A 20,031-nucleotide genomic window follows, 5' to 3' on the forward strand; every position below is an offset into this window, starting at 1 on the left:
TCCTGCATTTGTCCTTTTAAACAAATGAGAAAACTAAAGCTCTAAAGGAATAGGTAATCCTCTGACACCTTGTGCTCCTAAACCTCACCACTCATCAGAATCAAGGTCCGTGCTTGCTAAGCACATGGAAGTATAAATATTACTGTACTATAAGGTGAATTTGAGTACTCAGTCTCGAATAACATGTAATATGATTCTTAAATTCACAAATTCTTTTTTTTTTTTGGAGCGGGGGGAACCAGGGATTGAACCCAGGGGCACTTAACCACTGAGCCATATCCCCAGTCCTGTTTAAAATTTTTTATTTAGAGACAGGGTCTTGTAAGTTGCTTAGGGCCTCACTGAGTTGCTGAGGCTGGCTTTGAACTCACAGTCCTCCTGCCTCGGCCTCTCAAGTCACTGGGATTACAGGCATGCACTACCACACACAAAGTCCTGGATTTTTGTTTTTGCCATTTAAAACCTTCTTAGAAATAACTAATATGGCAGAAGGCAGTGTCATGTACTGAGGTTGATAAATTATATCTGGGACTGTCTTCCCCTCTTCTATTCTAATAGCCATAAGGTCTTCCTGAGAACAATTTGTTGCCTCAGGATATTTTACTCAATCTTTATAAAAGGAGATTCCTCTCAATCCGTCAGTATGATCACTAATGATTTATATTCTGGTTTGAGTATGTTCAGCTTCTGCAATAAAAATGCCAATGAGAAAATGCCTTGAAAAGCAACGATATGATGAACAGGGACACTTTTGTCAGCAGCAGATCTATCTTTAGCCCAGTTGTCTTGTCATCCCCTGCAGGAAGCAGTTCCCATGCTTAGCACCATGGCATAGTCTTCTTGGGAGTACCCACTAATACTTCATCTATTCCCTTCTGGAAATTCTTAAAACTTTAAACAGGTAAAAAATATATATATATATATATATAAAGACAAGTGACTTCATTACAACTTTTAAAGGAACCTGCTAAAAAGCATACATTATTGAATATAAAATGTTGCATTTATTGCCCAGAACTTCAGGCACAGTGAGCAAGGAGCTTCTAACCATCCCTCCCATCCATGTCTAAAGACCTGAGATTAGGTTCCTTTTTCTCAATGTCTAGAGTTGTTAGGTTCCATTAATGATCAGAAATACATGGATTATTTAATATATGTGGTTCTACTTGATAGGAGATGAAGCACATCTTACAGATTTTCAAGGCATGAACTCCTTATAAAAATAAATATCCAGGGTCTTTTAGAGACTGCAGGAGACTAATAAGTCTACTAATAAGAGCTGTTAGCAATTGACCCTACCATGGTGGGACTCTTACAAAGACTGTTAATCTAATTTTCTATTATTTTGGGGCTATGCTAAACATATGTGTATCTTAGGTTTCTCATTTTCAAAATGATTGGTTGCATCTTTAGTGTCTATAATAGCCATTTACACTTTGAATTTATAAATTTTTTGAATAATAGAACTATAAAGAGACTCTGTAAATCAAACAACTGTACTACCATGGTAGTAAGTCTACCATCGACTGAAGGCTTATTGTGATGGACACTGCGACTAAGTGTTTTATATTTACCAGATAATTCAATCATCACAACATCCTTATAGGTAGAAAAAGAAAGGCTCAGAGAAATTAATTGGCCAAAGAGACGCGTAGCAAATACAATGTAGTAGTACTGTTAATGGAATTCATTTTTGTCTTACTCTGAAACCACAATTAAGAGGACTGCTACTCAAAAATATGGATACTATTGATTAAAGTAGTTATACCTTGTGTGAGCACAGGGCTACAAAATGTGACACAGGCAGATGAACCAAAATTGTACATAGATAATATTTCAAATAAAATGTTCTATGTTTAACACTACATTATTTAAAACCCATAGGCTTTAAAATCATTAAATTACCCATGTGTCCACTTTTCCAAAAATGCTAATTAGAAACTTTGAGTCCCCCAAATATCTAATGAATGTCATAGTATTTTATAGAATGCATCAGATAATGGCATGACTGTAATACTAGGTCTTTCTCAATTTTTAAAAGCCACAGCATGATTCATCATGATTCATTCTACTTTGTTTCAAAATACCTAGTACAAGTACTAAATCCAAATTCATTATACAATACATCTAATACACATCTAAATAGTTTCCATTTTATAAAGCATCATTGCAATTTGATGTGTTAAATTTTGTAAACAATACTTAGAAGGTTATACAGAGATGTAAAGGAGACAGAAATAAAAACCTAGTTATTCAACATTATAGTATAATTTGTGAATCACTTTGGACTTACTTGAGAAAGTATTAAGTGTGTTACCGAGACAATGTAAGACACAGCATTTATGCCAAGGCATCACGCCACATGTGTATTTTTTGGCAATGTACTTCATAAAAGTCCAGTTCTTTGGAAAATGTATACAGGAGAGAGAGTTTGTCTTGGCACTTTTCTGCCCTTTGAATTTCTTTAATTCTACTTCTGCTTCCTCATTCCATTCCCTCAAGTCCCTGAGATACATAACATGTTTCGCAATTTCTAAATAAATGTAACAACAATTAATTTACATCTCTAAGATCCTGGAATATTAACGCATTCTTTTCCTAAAGTTGATAGTTTTTTCAAGAGGTTGAACTCCAAAAATGAGAATTTCAGGTACATGGCAAACTCCTGAATAACTGCTTGCAGCTTCTGTGATTCTGGGGCTTGCCAAGTCAGTTTGGCCTCACATGCCACCTTTCCTTTCTGTCTCAAAGTAACGGTGGATACCAAGGAAGGTGTTGCTCTGAGCATGATGGTGCCCACAGTGAGTAGGCAGTCTAATCTGAAGCCTCTGAACCTAGAACTGGGAGACTTACAAGGAGTCAGATGGAGCTGAGAGACAGATCCTGGTTTTATCACATTCTGTGAAAGCAGACCTAGAGCAAGTAGGTTTCTAAGCTATTAAGATGTGTGTGTGTGAAGAAGAATGAGGGGAGGGCTGAGCCTTCCCTTTAATAAAGTTGGTCATTGGCCTGAACTTGGCATTAGGATTAGAAACAGTGTTTCTAGCAGAGTAATAACTCTTGAAGACAAGAAGATCAAACTTCAGCTGTTGGATTTAATAGTTACCTAAAACCATTTCCCAAGAGAAAAACTGAAAGAGTTTTTCCTAAGAGATTCAAGTAACATAATCTTCTTCCATCATCATCAACTTTCTGTCTGTCAGAAGTATCTAGTTGACATGACTGATCCGTGCTTTTTACAACTGCAAATAATCATCATGGAATACAAATTAGAAAAGGAACAGTCAGCAATTCTTTCTATTCAAATTTCTTCAGGAATGTAGGCTATATCCCCCAAATTCAGAGACATTCTTTTCTCACACAATGCAAATGAACAAATATTTTTAGACTTTAAATAGTTTTACTGCCTAAAGTGACCTCTTATATATTAAGTCACCATGAAATGTCTTGAGAAGTCTAATATAACTTTTTAAAAAGAGAGAGATGCAGGCTGAAAATCTGACAAAGGTGATGAATCTTGAATCTACAGGTTTTAGAGAAAGTTCATCAAAGCAAGTAATACATAGAGAAAAATTGATTTCAATTGAAATGTAATAGTTATAGACTTGTGAATTTGGATACATCTGATCAGAAACCTCTTTCCATGTCCTCTCAGAGAGGTGTAAAGTAATAGGAATTCATACATTGATGAGAAAATACCTATAAGCTCTACTGCCTAGTCACATGACAATCAGAAAAATTCCTCTAAGTGTGTGTACGCTCTATTACATGGGCTGATTTTTCTCCTGGAGTGTCACATCTGTCAGGTAAACATGCAAACAAAGGTGCAGCTCCACCTTAAGTCTGCAGAAAGGCAAGAACAAGCTGGTCTGAAGCTGGAATACAGACTGGTGTTTCTCTATTTCCAACAGGTTATCAATCCCAAAGCTGGGTGCTTCCATCTTAGAAGTATCCTATAACACACTTCTGGCTTTGTTTTACATTTCATCAATCTTTGAGGGTAATTTCTTTTCAACCTGGATTTTAAAACACCTCTAGGGAAAAGTGTACTGTTTAATTAGCTGGTCTTGATTCTTTTGCTGCATACAAATCGTTAACAAGCAGATCAGCAGATGATGCCAAGGATGCAAAAGACACATTCTAAATAACCAAAAGCTGGTCTCACAATGAAACCTGAAAATGCACTACTCATTTTCCCCTGAATGTCTAATATTATGAAATGATATGTGGAATTTTGCTTTTATTTTGTTGTTGATCCTCTGCTTCCTAGATATTTTATTTTCTTACAATAAAAATAGGATGAAAACATTGTGAAGAAGCCTGGACAGGTGCTGAGACTGGGTGTTAAATTTTTAAAAAACATTCTTTAAAGGCCTAATGAAACAGTACTATTTCCTCAAATGCAGAATTAAGAAAGATTCTGTAATATTCACAGTAATGCATAGTAGAAAATCATTATGAGCTAAATGAGAGTTCTAATGGAGAATATGGAGAAAATCGGGTATCATTTGATTTTCCATCTGAACATTAGAAAGTCTCATTTAGGAATCAATTCTCGGTGCCATCTGTATAAGACAATCTTAATTTGGCATAACATTATTCTATCTGTTATACACCTGCTTGTTCTCTGGACTATGAAAGAAAAATAGCAACTTTTCAACCACAACAGACCTCATATCTTTATAATTAGTATCTCTGTTGAAATAAAAAACAAAAGCCAGTTTTATGCCAATAGGAGTTCAGATTCTTCAGAGAATAAAGCATAGAATTCAAAATCTTTGATCATTTTCAATTATTCAAAGAATAGCAAATGTGTTTTTATAGGGAACCTTCTAGAAAAGTCATTATACCATGGAAACAGAAGTACATTACATAAAAACATACGAAGATTCAATCTCATCATGGTAATAAGATTTGAACATCTACATTTCTGGATATCAGCTGAAGACAGCATCAATTAATCTTTTCTTTTTTCCACAAAACTTAGTGTTCAGTCTCTTAGTGTTCATGCTAATCAATTTTTAAAGAGTTTATGAAAAACTGAAAAAAGGAGGAAATTTTAACCAGGATGATCATTTAAAAAAAAATGAATGGTCAATCTGAAAATTATGAGAATTGTAAAATCACAAACTAATAATTTTTTTTATTCAACTCATCTATGATAGCCAGGTCTAAATATGATTTGAATTGAATAGTTTATAAAAGGGAAAAATGAACTAATTTTCCAAAATTCATTCTAGCCAATTTCCTATATACTAATTATCTTCTAGAAATTGGTTGCTATGTCTTTAATCATCATAAATATTTATAACAAGGACAATGTCCCCAGGCTTTTGATACAGGTTTTAAATTGCCCTCCAAGTAATTAATTGCTAAAATTACTCGTTTGTCAAAAAATTAGATATAATGCTTAGGAAGAAATAGTTTATGGTGAATACTTATTTCTGAATGCCATATTAATAACAGACACATTCTATAGGCAATATAAGTAGCAAAATGATTCTAGAAATTTGTTTAACATTGACTTCTTTTTCTTAGGAGTCTATCTATCCCAGTATGTATTCATCAAAAAATGAAAATATTCATCAAAAAAGGAATATTCATAAAAAATGATTAAACTTTCAAAAGTTTTTTTTTGCTGGAAATTAGTACAAAATTAACCAAAATACTCCATATTTTACTATGGTAATAAGGAGCTCTGTGCTGTTCCGGCTGGATTTTTTTGTTTGTCTGTTTTTTGTTTTTGTTTTTGCCTCCATTCTTCCATGATACTTTGCCTTTGTAATACTTGAAATTCTCCCCAAGTCACACTAAAAACAATCTCGTCTAAAGTGCACAACATTCACATTTTTAACAACAATTATACACAAAACAGAAACACAAATAAATACATTTTCAAAATTCAACATAAATATTTTAAAACATTGCTATATATCATCTCTATATTGCACAGTAATGAAACCAGAAGTCAAAACTGGCAAATTTAGAAGCAAATGAATGTGATCACTGTGCTATTCTTTTGTTCACCATAATAAATATCCAATATTTATTACATTCTCATCATTTAATGATCTGTGAAGTACTCAGTCAAACGTGAGGTTTTTGCACTGCTAAAAGGACATGCTCTTTTAAAGATAATAGCTTATCTCACCTAGTTTTCACATCTCTCTAAATTTTGTAGAACAATTATGCTGTCTTATTTTAGCTTAATTAGTTTTCTTTTAATTAATATCTAGCACAGCATTATGAACAGCTGTTAACTTAGTAAATATTATTCTTACGTTCCTTATTTTGTATTCATAGATTTAAGTGACAATAAATATCACCACATGAAAAAATATGTTAATACATCAAATAGAAATACCCATGAGACATCTGTCACTATGTCATAGTCAGACTTCTTTGAGAATAATTTCACCTGCAGTGCAGATCCTAAATGTAACCCTGGAGGAGGGCCTTGTCTCTCAGCAAACAGTGAAGAAAAACCAATGCATAATTAGGTGAGTGGCCTCCCATGGAAACCAACATGGTAATGAGGGCTGTCTGCTTCCATGCTCTGCAATTCAGATGCCAAAACACAAGGCATTAACGGGCTACATCCATCTATTTTAAAATTTTTCATACCTTCAGAAAAGGCATCTCTATTATCTTAAAACGGAAATTATGATAAACCTATGTGACTGAGTACTCACAACATTATAAGTAATCAAGGTAATTACAGTAATTTAATGTGTTAATCATGTGGTACAGGGAAAAAAACACTGGACACAGAGTCAAAAAGCCCTTAATCTCAATGATACTGACAAGTATATGCTATGAAATGAGGGAGCCAGGATACTGGCCCTGAACTGGGCTTAGTTACAGCAGGATCATTTAAAAAGGTGTTTTTGTTTTTTGGCTTTGTTTTGAATTAAGTCCACATTTAATGTATAAATCATTATCATTCAAAAATGTTACAGCTGACTCATGGAGTTTGGTATGACTATCTTTGCTACAAAAATAATTATTTTTCCTGATTCTGGTGTTAGTAAAGAGCTAGTTCTTTTCTTTGTTGGCTTGTTTTCCTTTAGTTTTCTTTGTGCTTATTTACCAATTCAACACCAAACTCTTCTTCCACCTTGTAAAGCTGATGAGAAACATGAGGATCCCACCTAACAATTTTTTCTTAATGAAATCTCTCCTGGAGGCTTCGATTTTGTTTCCACGAGGGGTTGCTTTCTCAGCTGAAGCATAATTGTCATCCTGGAATCCCTTCATCCTTGTCCTGGGGATTTTCTTTACCTCTCTTCTGTTTCATAATCTGTTAAATGGTTTCCTGGTCATCTCTTCCTTTGTTTATTCCCTGAGTCTGAGTAAAGTACATCTCCAAGTAGCCTCCTGAGAAAGAATGTAAGATAGGCAAAATTTCCAACTCCTTGCAAAATGGAACATGATTATTTAACTCTCACACTTCACTAATAGTCTGTATAGAAATCAAGGTTGGAAATAATTTTACTTCCAAATTTTCAAGCTATTATCCCACAGACAGCTCCTCTCCTGTGTTACTTCTGACAAACCTAAGGCCATTATAACTATTGATTCTTTGTAGTAAACCTGTTTTCTTTTTGCAGGATTTTTCTTTAAACCCAGTGTTCTGAAATTTTGCAATGAGTATCAGTGTCAGACTAGCTTCATGAAATGTTTTGGGCATTTAATGCATGCACTTCATCTAAAAATTCACATCCTTCACATCTAGAAAAGCCATAGTGTAGTAAATATTCTGTGATTTCCTCCTCTCATTTTTTCCTCAAATTACTTAGATGTTAGATCTCCTGGATTAGACTTCTAACTTCCCATTTTGTATATTTTGCTTCTTCTGGAAATTTTCTTCAACTTTATCTTCCATCTTTCAATTGTCGTGTTTATTATATTTTTAATTTGCAAAAACCTCTAAATTCTGCTTTTCAAATATAACACACCAATGGTGGATTAGAGGAAGGCTGCATTTCCAGTTTCTTGGTGATCTGAAACTCAAGCACAGGAGTACCGAATCTCAGAGAGATGGGTGAAAGAGGGAACTCACTGAATTTCAATACTGGAAAGTCAGAGTGGCTTACAGACTCAGAAATTTGGGTGCCTTGAACAAAGAACAAGAAAAGAGTACAGTGGATAAGCTGGTTCACCATAGAGGGGAGGGATAAGATAGTAAGAAATACGAAGGACAGATTCGGCACAGATAAGCAGAGTGAACATAGCTGACCCAGAGGTTGCACAGTGAACTGCTGTTTGAAAAGTGCTCCATTTTTCTCAACTGGCAAGCTGAAAGCTGAGGCCAGGAACCATCTTGAAGATGCTGCAAATTCAATAAAATCTTTTTGTATTCACAAAACGTTCTTCAAAAAACTAGAAAAAAAAAAAAAAAAAAGTCCTAAAGTTCATTTAGAAGAATAAAAGACCCAAAATTGCCACAGCAATTCTAAGCCATAAAAAGCAACATGGGAGGCATCATAAAATCTAACTTCAAATTATACTACAGAGCTATAATAACAAAAAGTGCATGGTACTGACATAAAAACAGACATATGCCAGGCACTATGATATTGGTCTGTAATCCTAGCAACTTGGGAAGCTGAGGCAGGAGGATTGCAAGCTCAAGGCCAACCTCAGCAACTTAGTGAGGCCCTATGCAACTTAGGGAGACCCTATCCTCAAAACAAACAAATAAATAAATAAGGGCTGTAAATATGGTTCAGTAGTTAAGTGCCCCTGAGTTCAATTCCCAGTACCAAAAATATAAAAACAAATACATAGAACAATGATACAGAAGAGAATACAAAGAGACAAACCCCACAGTGACTGTTGGCAAAAGTACCAAAAACACACTAGAGAAAAGATAACAATTTAAACAAATGGTTTAAAAGGGAAACCTCGTTATCCATATGTAGAAGAATGAGACTAGATCTTTATCTCTCACCCTGCACAAAAATCAACTAAAAATGGATCAAATACCACACATAACTAATTAGAACAAATTTTAAAAATTAATTAAAAAAATGGATCAAATACCTAAAAATTTGACCAGAAACTATGCAACTCCAAGAAAAAAACACAGGGTCTACACTCACATTTGTTGCAGGCAATAACTCTCTATAGAATTCTTAAAGCTCAGGAAACAATGCCAAAGGTTAATAAATGGGATGGCATCACATTTAAAAGCTTCTGCACAGCAAAAGAAATAAGGATGTGAAAAGAGAACCAACAGAATGGGAGGAAAGCTTTGCTAGCTAGCTATTCTTCTGACAGAGGATTAATATCCAGAATATATAAAGTACTCAAAAAACATAAACCTAACAAACAAATAACCTAATTAACAAACAGGCAAACTAAACAGACATTTCTCAAGAGAAATACAAATGGCTAGCAAATATATTTTTAAAAAATGTTCAACATGATTAGCAATTAGGGAAATGCAAATCAAAACTGCAGGGAGAGTTCATTTCACTCTAGCAGACATCAGGAATGTCAACAGTAGGGCTGGGGCTGTATGACTCAGTGGTAGAGCACTTGTCAGGCATGTGTGAAGCACAGGGGTCGATTCTCAGAACCACGTACAAATAGTAAATAAAATAAAGGTATTGTGTCCATCTACAACTAAGACAAATTGTTTTAAAGAATGTAAACAAAATAAATACTGAAGAGGATATGGAGAAAAAGGAACACTTTTATACTATTCGTAGTATTAAAAATTAGTATTGTGAATTAGCATTCACCATCAGTATGAAGCTTTCTCAAAGGATTAGAAATGGAACCACCATATGACCAGATTTATCACTCCTTGGTATTTGTCCTAAAGAAACAAAGTCATCATACAATAGTTCTACATGTATACCCATATTTACAGCGGCACAATTCACCACAGACAAATTATGCAACCAGCCCCTACATCTGTCGGTGAATGAATGAATGAAGAAAATGTGGCGTGTGTGTGTGTGTGTGTGTGTGTGTGTGTGTGTCTGTGTGTGTATGAATGAAATGTGGCACATATGTGTGTACACATGTACACACACACACACACAGGAGTTTTATTCAGCTGTAAAGAAGAATGAAATTATGTCATTTGCAGGAAAATGGATGGAACTTGAGAACATTATGTTAAGCCAAATAAGTAAAATGCAGAAAGTCAAGGGTTGTGTTTTTTTTTTTTTTTCTCATATGTGAAAGCTAAAAAGGAAAAAAAGGAAAAGACAGGTACATGTGTAGTGGCAGGGGTAGGGGAAGAATCTCATGAAATTTAAAGGGAGATGAGCAAAGGAAAGGGATCAGGTGGCAGGAAAAGGAGGGTAAGGGTAAATACTGGGGAATGATATTGACCAAATTACATTGGTATATTGTATGCATATATGAATATGCAACAATGAATTCCACCATTAAGTAAACTATAATGCACTAATAAAAAATGAAAAAATTCTTTTAATTAATGAATGATCTTGATTTAATTCTCTGAGACTATTAATAAAAATTTCATTCAAAGTTGCCATCTCTAGCTTTCTATAGTCAATCAATAGGAGCAACTTTGCCTACTCAAATTTATACATTTGTTAGCTAGGATATTTTAAATTTGTTCTAATTAGTTATACATGACAGTAGAATGCATTTTGATGCATGATACATAAATGGAGTATAACTTCTCTTCTGGTTGTACAAGACAGAGGATCACATCAGTTACATAGTCATATATGCACATAGGATATTAATGTCTATCCTTCCTACCCCCATACTCCCTCCCCTTTCTTCACTATCCTCTGCCTAATCACAAGTACCTCTTTTCTTGCCTAGCACCCCCTTTATTGTGAATTAGCCTCGGCATATCAGAGAAAATATTCAGCCTTTGATGTCTTGGATTTGGCTTATTCGCTTAGTACGATTTTCTCAAACTCCATCCGTTTACTAGCAAATGCCATAATTTCATTCTTCTTTAAGACTGTGTAATATTCCATTGTGTATATATGCCACATTTTCTTTGTCCATTCATCTGCTGAAGAGCACCTAGGTTGGTTCCATGGTTTACGTATTGTGAGTTGAGTGGCTATAAACATTGATGTGTGTCACTGTAGTATGCTGATTTTAAGTCCTTTGAGTATATTCCTAGGATAAGATAGCAGAGTCAAACTGTGGTTCCATTTGAAGTTTTCTAAGGAATCTCCATACTGCTTTCCACAGTGGATGCACCAATTTGCAGTCCCAAAAGTAATGTATGAGTGTACCTTTTTCTCCACATCCTTGCCAACATTTATTGTTGCTTGTATTCTTGATAATTATCATTCTGACTGGAGTGAGATGAAATCTCAGAGTAGTTTTGATTTGCATTTCACTAATTGCTAGGGATGGACATTTTTTCATACATTTGTTGATCAACTGTATTTTCTCTTCTGTGAAGTGTCTGTTCAGCTCCTTAGCCCATTTCTTAATTGAGTTATTTGGTTTTTCTGATGTTAAGTTTTTTGAGTACTTTATATATCCTGAATATTAATACTCTATCTGAGATGCATGTAGTAAAGATTTTCTCCCATTCTGTAGGTTTTCTCTTCACATTATTGTTTCCTTTGCCGAGAAGCAGCTTTTTAGTTTGAATCCATCCCATTTATTGATTCTTGATTTTACTTCTTGCAGTTTTTGCTACATATGAATGTCCTGTTTTCCCAGCACCATTTGTTGAAGAGGCTGTATTCTCTCCAATGAATGTTTTAGGTGCCTTTGTCTACTATGAGATAACTGTATTTATGTGAATTTGTCTCTGTCTTCTAATCTGTACCATTGGTCTACATATCTGTATTGGTGCCAATATCATGCTGTTTTTGTTACTGTGGCTCCTTAGTATTGTTTAAAGTCTGGTATTGTGATGCCTCTTGCTTCACTCTTCCTGCTAAGGATTGCTTTGGCTATTCTGGGTCTCTTATTTTTCCAAATGAAATTCATGATTGCTTTTTCTAGTTCTATGAAGAATATCATTGGAATTTTAATAGGAATTGCACTAAATCTGCACAATGCTTTTAGTAGTATGGCCATTTGGACAATACTAATTCTGCCTAACCAAGAGCATGGGAGATCCTTCCATCTTCTAAGGTCTTCCTTAATTTCTTTCTTTAGTGTTCTGTAGTTTTCATTGTAGGGGTCCTTCACCTCTTTTGTTAAATTGATTCCCAAGCATTTTTTTTTTTTTGAGGCTATTGTGAATGGATGATTTTACTAATTTCTCTTTCAGTGGATTCATCATTGGTATATAGGAATGCATTTGATTTATAGGTGTTGATTTAATAACCTACTACTTTGTTGAAGTCATTTTTTTAAACCAGGATATTTATTGTAGAGTTGTCTGAATTCTTTTCCTCTGTTCTCTAAGACTGAGCAGATTCTCCAGAGAAGAAAGCAAGATACCTGTTTTCTGAAGCACCCCAGGTCAGACCCCATCTCCAGTTCTCTCATGTACCTTCCCACCTGCCTAGCACCATTGTTAATATGGAGGTTGCAAAAACTTAAAGCTGACTTACTTTTCCTCCTCCGTTGGTGAGTAAGAAGCAATGGAGGTTTATGGGGAGAGCAACAGACCAGGATCCCCAGCAATCACACATATTCTCCAGTCTACGGAGTTTGCAGGGAGTAGTAGGAGTTGAGGGAGACGGATTGTGTTGTGTAGGGTTTCAGAGAAAACAAGAGGGCACTATGGGTCATGATAGGAGTCCTGGATTCTCCTTCAGTCTGAGCAAATGCCCACTCTTCCAACTTAAAGAAATTTTAAATTTTGATTCTAATTCAGTGAGTTGAAAAGAGGATCCATATCATATATATGTTATTATTACTTTATATTACATTATATATAGTATGTCCTCCTGGGTGACTGTACTGTGGAGTCTAGTTTAAAGAGCTCTTTGATGATGACTGAGGTTTCCTGGGATTCAACCATGCCAAGAATTAAAATAGTCAGAACTGCCTTGGAAAATCCTCATAGAGCCAAGATTTTACTAGCTACGGGTAAAGGAATCCCTATATAGCAATATATATTGCAGGCTTTCAGTTATTCAAAATGATATACAATGAGGTAAATCATATCACTTTCTTTTAAAGGCAAAGAAATACACAGTATAGCATCAATCTGTGACCACGTTGAACAACTTGTGAGTAGAAATAATTCCTGCTGTATTTAGCCAATATCTAGATTCATTGCAGGTGTCACATCTAATTCTTTCAACATTATTTCTATGCTCATTCACTATTAAGTTTCTTAGTACACCCAGAGAAGAAGCTTCTCTTGCAGTATCAATGCTTGTTTATTTTTGGCACAGTGCAACCTGAACTTGAAATAAGTGGTAAATTTTGAGTATCTGACATATGATGAAAGGCCATGATATGAAAGAAAAGCATGTAAAATGTGGACAAGAACTGCTGTAGTTTGAGGGACTATAGCCTAGTTAGTGAAAAACAGCCACCTGGACATGCATCTCCCCAGGGCCATTAGGAGATAAGAAAAAATAAAAAGGAATGGAAGAAGCAGAACATACAGTAAATGATGGTGGCTTGAGGGCACAGAGCACAAAAATGGTCTGTGAAATGAATTTTCTTTCTTTGTTTCACCAACAAAATTCTCTACAGCACTTATTCATACCTAGCAACACCAAGAAAGGTGTTGAGAAAACTAAATTAGGATAATAAAGCCAAGTGATATCATTACTCTTTGAAAATCTACAGTCATTTCTTTAATTCCATCCTATCACTGAATTTGAATCAAAAAGTCAATCGTAGTTCAGAATACCTGCTGATTTCTACTGTGGCTGCTACACCTTTAGGATCCCCAGAGCTCAAGGTAAAGACCTTTCTACAGATTCCTGGGTGAGAGTGGTAAACAGGAATATGAATGCATTTGTACTATTGATTCTGAACTCAATCAACTCTGAGAAGGAAGTATGTGAATGTACAAAGGAAAGAATTTGAGTTTTTATAAGGTTAAAAAATTATGTTTGTGTTATGATATTGTTAGATATTATGGTATTGTACATGCTATTGATACAGTTAGACTTGAATGTGGGAAAGACATTAAAACAAGCATTTTCATCTGCTAAAATTTCTTCCCCAACTATTAAAAAACTATGGCAACAGACTTCATAAAACAGATTTTTATAAAAATAAATTAATCAAATTCATAAATAAAGAAAATCTTTCAAGAAAAAAGGATATATAAAAAATCAATTTTATTTTTCAAGGCTATTGTGAATGGGGTAGTTTTCCTAATTTCTCTTTCTGAAGATTCATCACTTATGTATAAAAATGCATTCGATTTATGAGCATTGATCTTGTAACCTGCTACTTTACTGAATTCACTTATGAGTTCTAAGAGTTTTCTGGTGGAATTTCCAGGTTCCTCTAAATATATAATCATGTCATCAGCGAACAGGGATAGTTTGAGTTCTTCTTTTCCAATTCATATCCCTTTAATTTCTTTGGTTTGTCTAATTGCTCTGGCTAGAGTCTCAAGAACGATGTTGAATAGAAGTGGTGAAAGAGGGCATCCCTGCCTTGTTCCACTTTTTAGGGGGAATGCTTTCAGTTTTTCACCATTTAGAATGATATTAGCCATGGGTTTAGCATAAATGGCCTTTACAATGCTAAGGAATGTTCCCACTATCCCTATTTTTTCTAGTGTTTTGAGCATGAAGGGGTGCTGTATTTTATCAAATGCTTTTTCTGCATCTATTGAAATAATCATGTGATTCTTGACTTTAAGTCTATTGATATGGTGAATGACATTTATTGATTTCCTGATGTTGAACCAACCTTGCATCTCTGGGATGAAACCCACTTGATCATGGTGCACTATCTTTTTATAAAGAAAGATTAAAGAACACCTTAGAAGATGGAAAGATCTTCCATGTTCTTGGATAGGAAGAATTAATATTCTCAAAATGGCCATACTATCTAAAGTGCTATACAAATTCAATGCAATTCCAATTAAAATCCCAATGACATACCTTACAGAAATAGAGCAAGCAATTATGAAATTCATCTGGAAGAATAAGAAACCCAGAATAGCTAAAGCAATCCTTAGCAGGAAGAGTGAAACAGGGGGTATTGCAATACCAGATCTTCAACTCTACTACAAAGCAATAGTAACAAAAACGGCATGGTATTGGTACCAAAATAGAAAGGTAGATCAATGGTACAGAATAGAGGACACAGACACAAACGCAAATAAATACAATTTTCTCATACTAGACAAAGGGGCCAAAAATATGCAATGGAGAAAAGATAGCCTCTTCAACAAATGGTGCTGGGAGAATTGGAAATCCATATGCAACAGAATGAAACTAAACCCATATGTCTCACCATGCACGAAACTAAACTCAAAATGGATTAAGGACCTCGGAATCAGACCAGAGACCCTGCAGATTATAGAAGAAAAAGTAGGTCCAGATCTTCAACATGTCGGCTTAGGACCAGACTTCCTCAACAGGACTCCCATAGCACAAGAAATAAAAGCAAGAATCAATAACTGGGATAGATTCAAACTAAAAAACTTTCTCTCAGCAAAGGAAACTATCAGCAATGCAAAGAAAGAGCCTACAGAGTGGGAGAATATCTTTGCCAATCATACTTCATATAGAGCACTAATCTCCAGAATCTATAAAGAACTCAAAAAACTGTACTCCAAGAATTCAAATAATCCAGTCGACAAATGGACTAAGGAAATGAATAGACACTTCACAGAAGAAGATCTACAAGCAATCAACAAACATATGGAAAAATGTTCAACATCTCTAGTAATAAGAGAAATGCAAATCAAAACCACCCTAAGATTCCATCTCACCCCAATTACAATGGCGATTATCAAGAATACGAGCAACAACAGGTGTTGGCGAGGTTGTGGGGAGAAAGGTACACTCATACATTGCTGGTGGGGCTGCAAATTAGTGCAGCCACTCTGGAAAGCAGTGTGGAGATTCCTTAGAAAACTTGGAATGGACCCTCCATTTGACCCAGCTATCCCACTCCTTGGCCTATACCCAAAGGACTTAAAATCAACATACTACAGAGATACAGCCACATCAATGTTCATAGCTGCTCAATTCACAATAGCCAGACTGTGGAACCAACCTAGATGCCCTTCAATTGATGAGTGGATAAAGAAGCTGTGGTATATATATATACAATGGAATATTACTCAGCCATAAAGAATGATAAAATTATGGCATTTGCAGGCAAATGGATGAAATTGGAGAATATCATGCTAAGTGAGATAAGCCAATCTCAAAAAGCCAAAGGAAGAATGATATCGCTAATAAGTGGATGATGACACATAACGGGGGGAGGGAAGGGTTAGTGTTAGGGTTTGAGTTAGGGTTAGGGACGGGGGCAAGTATGGAGGAAGGAAGCACTGTATAGAGGGAAAAGAGGGGTGGGAGGGGTGTGGGGAAGGGAAAAAATAACAGAATGAATCAAACAACATTACTCTATGTAAATTTATGATTACACAAATGGTATGCCTTTACGCCATGCACAGAGAAACAACATGTATCCCATTTGTTTACAATAAAATTTAAAAAAAATAAAAATAAAAATAAAATAAAAATTAAAAAATCAATAGACTATAAGTGCCATATTGATTATTTATTTAAAAGAAAACTGTTTTTCCAATTTCCTACAAGTTCCTGTATTTTAAACTGTATCACTTACCACCATAAAATCCTTTGTTATTAATGTCATAAATATTAAAAACACCTATGATTTATTAAAAAAAAAACAAACTGGTAGGAAAATGAACAACATGTAAGAAAATGGACAATGTGTAAAAACAGCTATACATATAAAGTGAATTACAAATGGTAAGGAAACATGAAAAGATGCTCTATGTCACCAAGAGTCAAACACCAACATTCCAGATGTACTAATCAGAATGGCAAAATTTAAAATGATCGGCTATAGTCAATGCTGGGAAGAGTAGAGGGAAACAGTCCACTTGTGGTCTATAGTCTTGTGGGCAAAAGTTCCAGTCAAACTCATGAATACAGAAATTGTACCTCTGCCTTAAACAAGCAATTCCATTAAGTATCTATACAAGAGAAATAAATCATAATGATTTTATACTAATATTTACTCTAGGATCATTTATAATAGCCATATTCTGGAAATAATTTAAGAATTCAAAAATAAGGAACTGTTAAATTTATTGTTTATTCATACTATGAAATAACATACAGTTATCTGAAAGACTTAGTTACATCATCATATATTGATTTTAAAAGATATTCATGGTATATTTTAAGTCAAATAAAGATAATAGGTATTATTTTTCTAAAGGAAAAAGAAATACACAAAACATCATGTATGCATATTTAACTATAAAAGCAAAGTAAAAACTACAAAACAAAAAAAATACATCATGTTTTAAAGACTGATGTAAACAACAAAGGGAAGGAATGGAGACTAATCATGTTACTTCAAATGCATCTACAATACTCAAATGGTTCTTAGGATCAAGAAATGAAGCCCTTGAATTACAAAATGTAAGCACACTAAGCCTTTAGATAAAGTTTTGGAATCTTCTAATTTTTAACCTATGCTAAGATGAGTCTCCTGTTTTAAGGTTGAAATTTTGTAGTAATTTCTCAAGATGTTTGCTAGGTCAAAATCTCAGCACTTCATTCTTTTGACACAGTCATCAAATTTCTAGTAAAGGAAATAAAAAAGAGCAGTAGGTAGTAGAACTTTCATCTGTTTTATGCATATGAATGAAAAAGTAAGGAGCTGGGGATCTGCCTCAGTGGTAGAGAGCTAGCATACATAGCCTGGGTTCAATCACCAGAACCATGAAAAAAAAAAAACAAACTAATGAATGAAAACCCACATACTGTGAACACATCATAACACCATTTTGGATCATGACCATGCTTATGTTGAAATCAACTGGCACCTTGGTATGGGGTTCCTAGTTAGAGCTACAGAACTCCTCTTCTGAAAGCAGTGTTAAAATAGGATTCCAGTGTATCTCACTCATTGCTGGCAAATGCTTCTCCATGAAGAAAAAATAGAGTATGATCTAAATAAATATTCTCCAGGGAAAATATTGAATGATAAAAGTTTCTACCAACTAAACTGAATGATTATATAACTGTTCTTCACAAAGAAAATTTTAACTTTGAATTATGGCAGAGATGTTAGGCTTAAGCTCAATAAAATGAACATGAAAAATGGTAACCAGTGGCTTGAAAAATCTCTTTTCCTACCTTCACATTATCTGGATGGAGCCCCCCAGGGTGCTTGTCCATGTACTGACATAAATCAGTGTGCTGGAAGGAAAAAGGGGAAATGTATTAATATCCCTCTGGCTGTAACATGATGAATCAATATTTTCCTACTTCAAAGTCACCATTACCTTCTGAACAAAGCAAATACAAGACAAGTATGTGGATTTTTAGTGTATCCACTGGTATGCTCCCCCACCCCCATTTTTAACCATGACTGAATCATTATCTTTACCTCAGGTTTTATGTTAAACATGTCTATGTATTAAAAGGAACACATGTCCATAATTTGCTAAGTGTTTAATTTCCTCCTCATTAAATACATATCATTATAATTTAACTAAAATAATAAAAAAGACCAACTAATCCAATTGCAATTTTAATGAATTCATATTTTCTAAATACAAATCCAAGTTATTATTATTTATTTCATATGAGACAAAAATACTCCAGATCTATTACTCTAGTAAAGTTTAGACTGGACTAATTTAAACTTTTCATGTCTATATTCATCAAAAAATAATTTCAATTTTCCAGCACTCAAAAATATATGAGTAAACTAACTTTATAAATTATAGAAATACATTTAAAATCATAAAGAAAAGACATCCAAATATATGCTAAAAAGAATATCCCAGATACCATCTTAAGCTGTTAATCTTTTAAATATGGCAAGTTCAATTTGACAATAATGTATTTTTTTTGTTTATATTGTGAACTACACACAATTTTTCAAAAAAGTATGCAGAGTTGTTCAAAAGTTTTCTTCCTTTATGGCTACTATAAATTGCAACATTTAATTATCCTATAAAAGTCAACAAACAGGAGCCCATTTGTGTCCCTTTATTAGGCTTGACTTATTGAGGAATTACAAGTTTTATAACACATTCAAGAACCTTGTTGTAGCCATAAGGACAATTAAAATTTTGTTACTGAGTTGTTATTGTATACCCTATGGTAAGTGTTGAGGATACAGAGGATACAGAGCAGAATTTGTCCTTCATTCATCCATTTTGTACTTCTTGAGCCCTTACTATGTTCCAGGCACCACACTTGGTCACCATGACACAATGCAATAAAAGGGATGTGCATTGGAAAAGAACAGACACGCCAGGAAACAGTACAGTGAGCTGTAAATCATGTGAAGAACAGTAGTGCTCTGAAATTGGTTAACTTCTTTTCATCTTCTGTTCATGTCTTACTTAGATGTAAGTTCTTCTAGAGGCCTTTCTGGAATCTTTAGACTATATTAGTTTTCCTTTGCTACATGTTAGGCAAAGCCAAAAAAAGCAGGACAGAGTAAGTGCTAGTAGACACACTGACACATAATTGCCTGTATCTAGGACCACATCTGAAGGCTGTGTTGAAGGCTTGGTCCCCAGCTGGTACTGCTATTGGGAGGCGATGGAAAGTTTAAGAGGTAGGGCCTAGTGGAGGGAGAAGGTCACTGAGGGCATGCCTTGAAGGGTTCATTTTATCCCAAGACCCTTCCTTTCTCTCTCTTTTCCTTTCGTTCCTGGCTGCCATAAGGTGAGCAGCTCTATTCTACCATGTGCTTTATACCATGATGTTCTGATTAACTGTCCAAAGTGACAAAGCCAAATGACCACGGACTATAATCTCTAAACTATGAGCCAAAATATATCTTTTCTTTTTAAATTGATCTTCTCAGGTATTTTGACACAATGATGGAAAGTTGACTATACAAGTAGAGAAAAAATTTCTGCTCCTCTAGACATGCCTGATGATGTTCTCAGTGTAT

General features: G+C 34.6%; 1 protein-coding gene across 7 annotated transcripts in view; it reads right to left on the reverse strand.

Annotated features, from left to right (window-relative positions):
* The window catches only part of CDK14 (cyclin dependent kinase 14), a 603,169-nt gene that overhangs the window by 273,453 nt on the left and 309,685 nt on the right, over window positions 1-20,031 (reverse strand). For all 7 annotated transcript variants that reach the window (XM_079152093.1, XM_079152094.1, XM_079152096.1 and 4 more), the window contains one exon: window positions 18,252-18,314. In XM_079152093.1, coding sequence (XP_079008219.1) covers window positions 18,252-18,314 — 63 coding nt within the window. The remainder of the gene's footprint in view (window positions 1-18,251; window positions 18,315-20,031) is intronic.

This window comes from Sciurus vulgaris, assembly GCF_902686455.1.
Source record: "Sciurus vulgaris genome assembly, chromosome: 8".
Classification (NCBI taxonomy): Eukaryota; Metazoa; Chordata; class Mammalia; order Rodentia; family Sciuridae; genus Sciurus; species Sciurus vulgaris.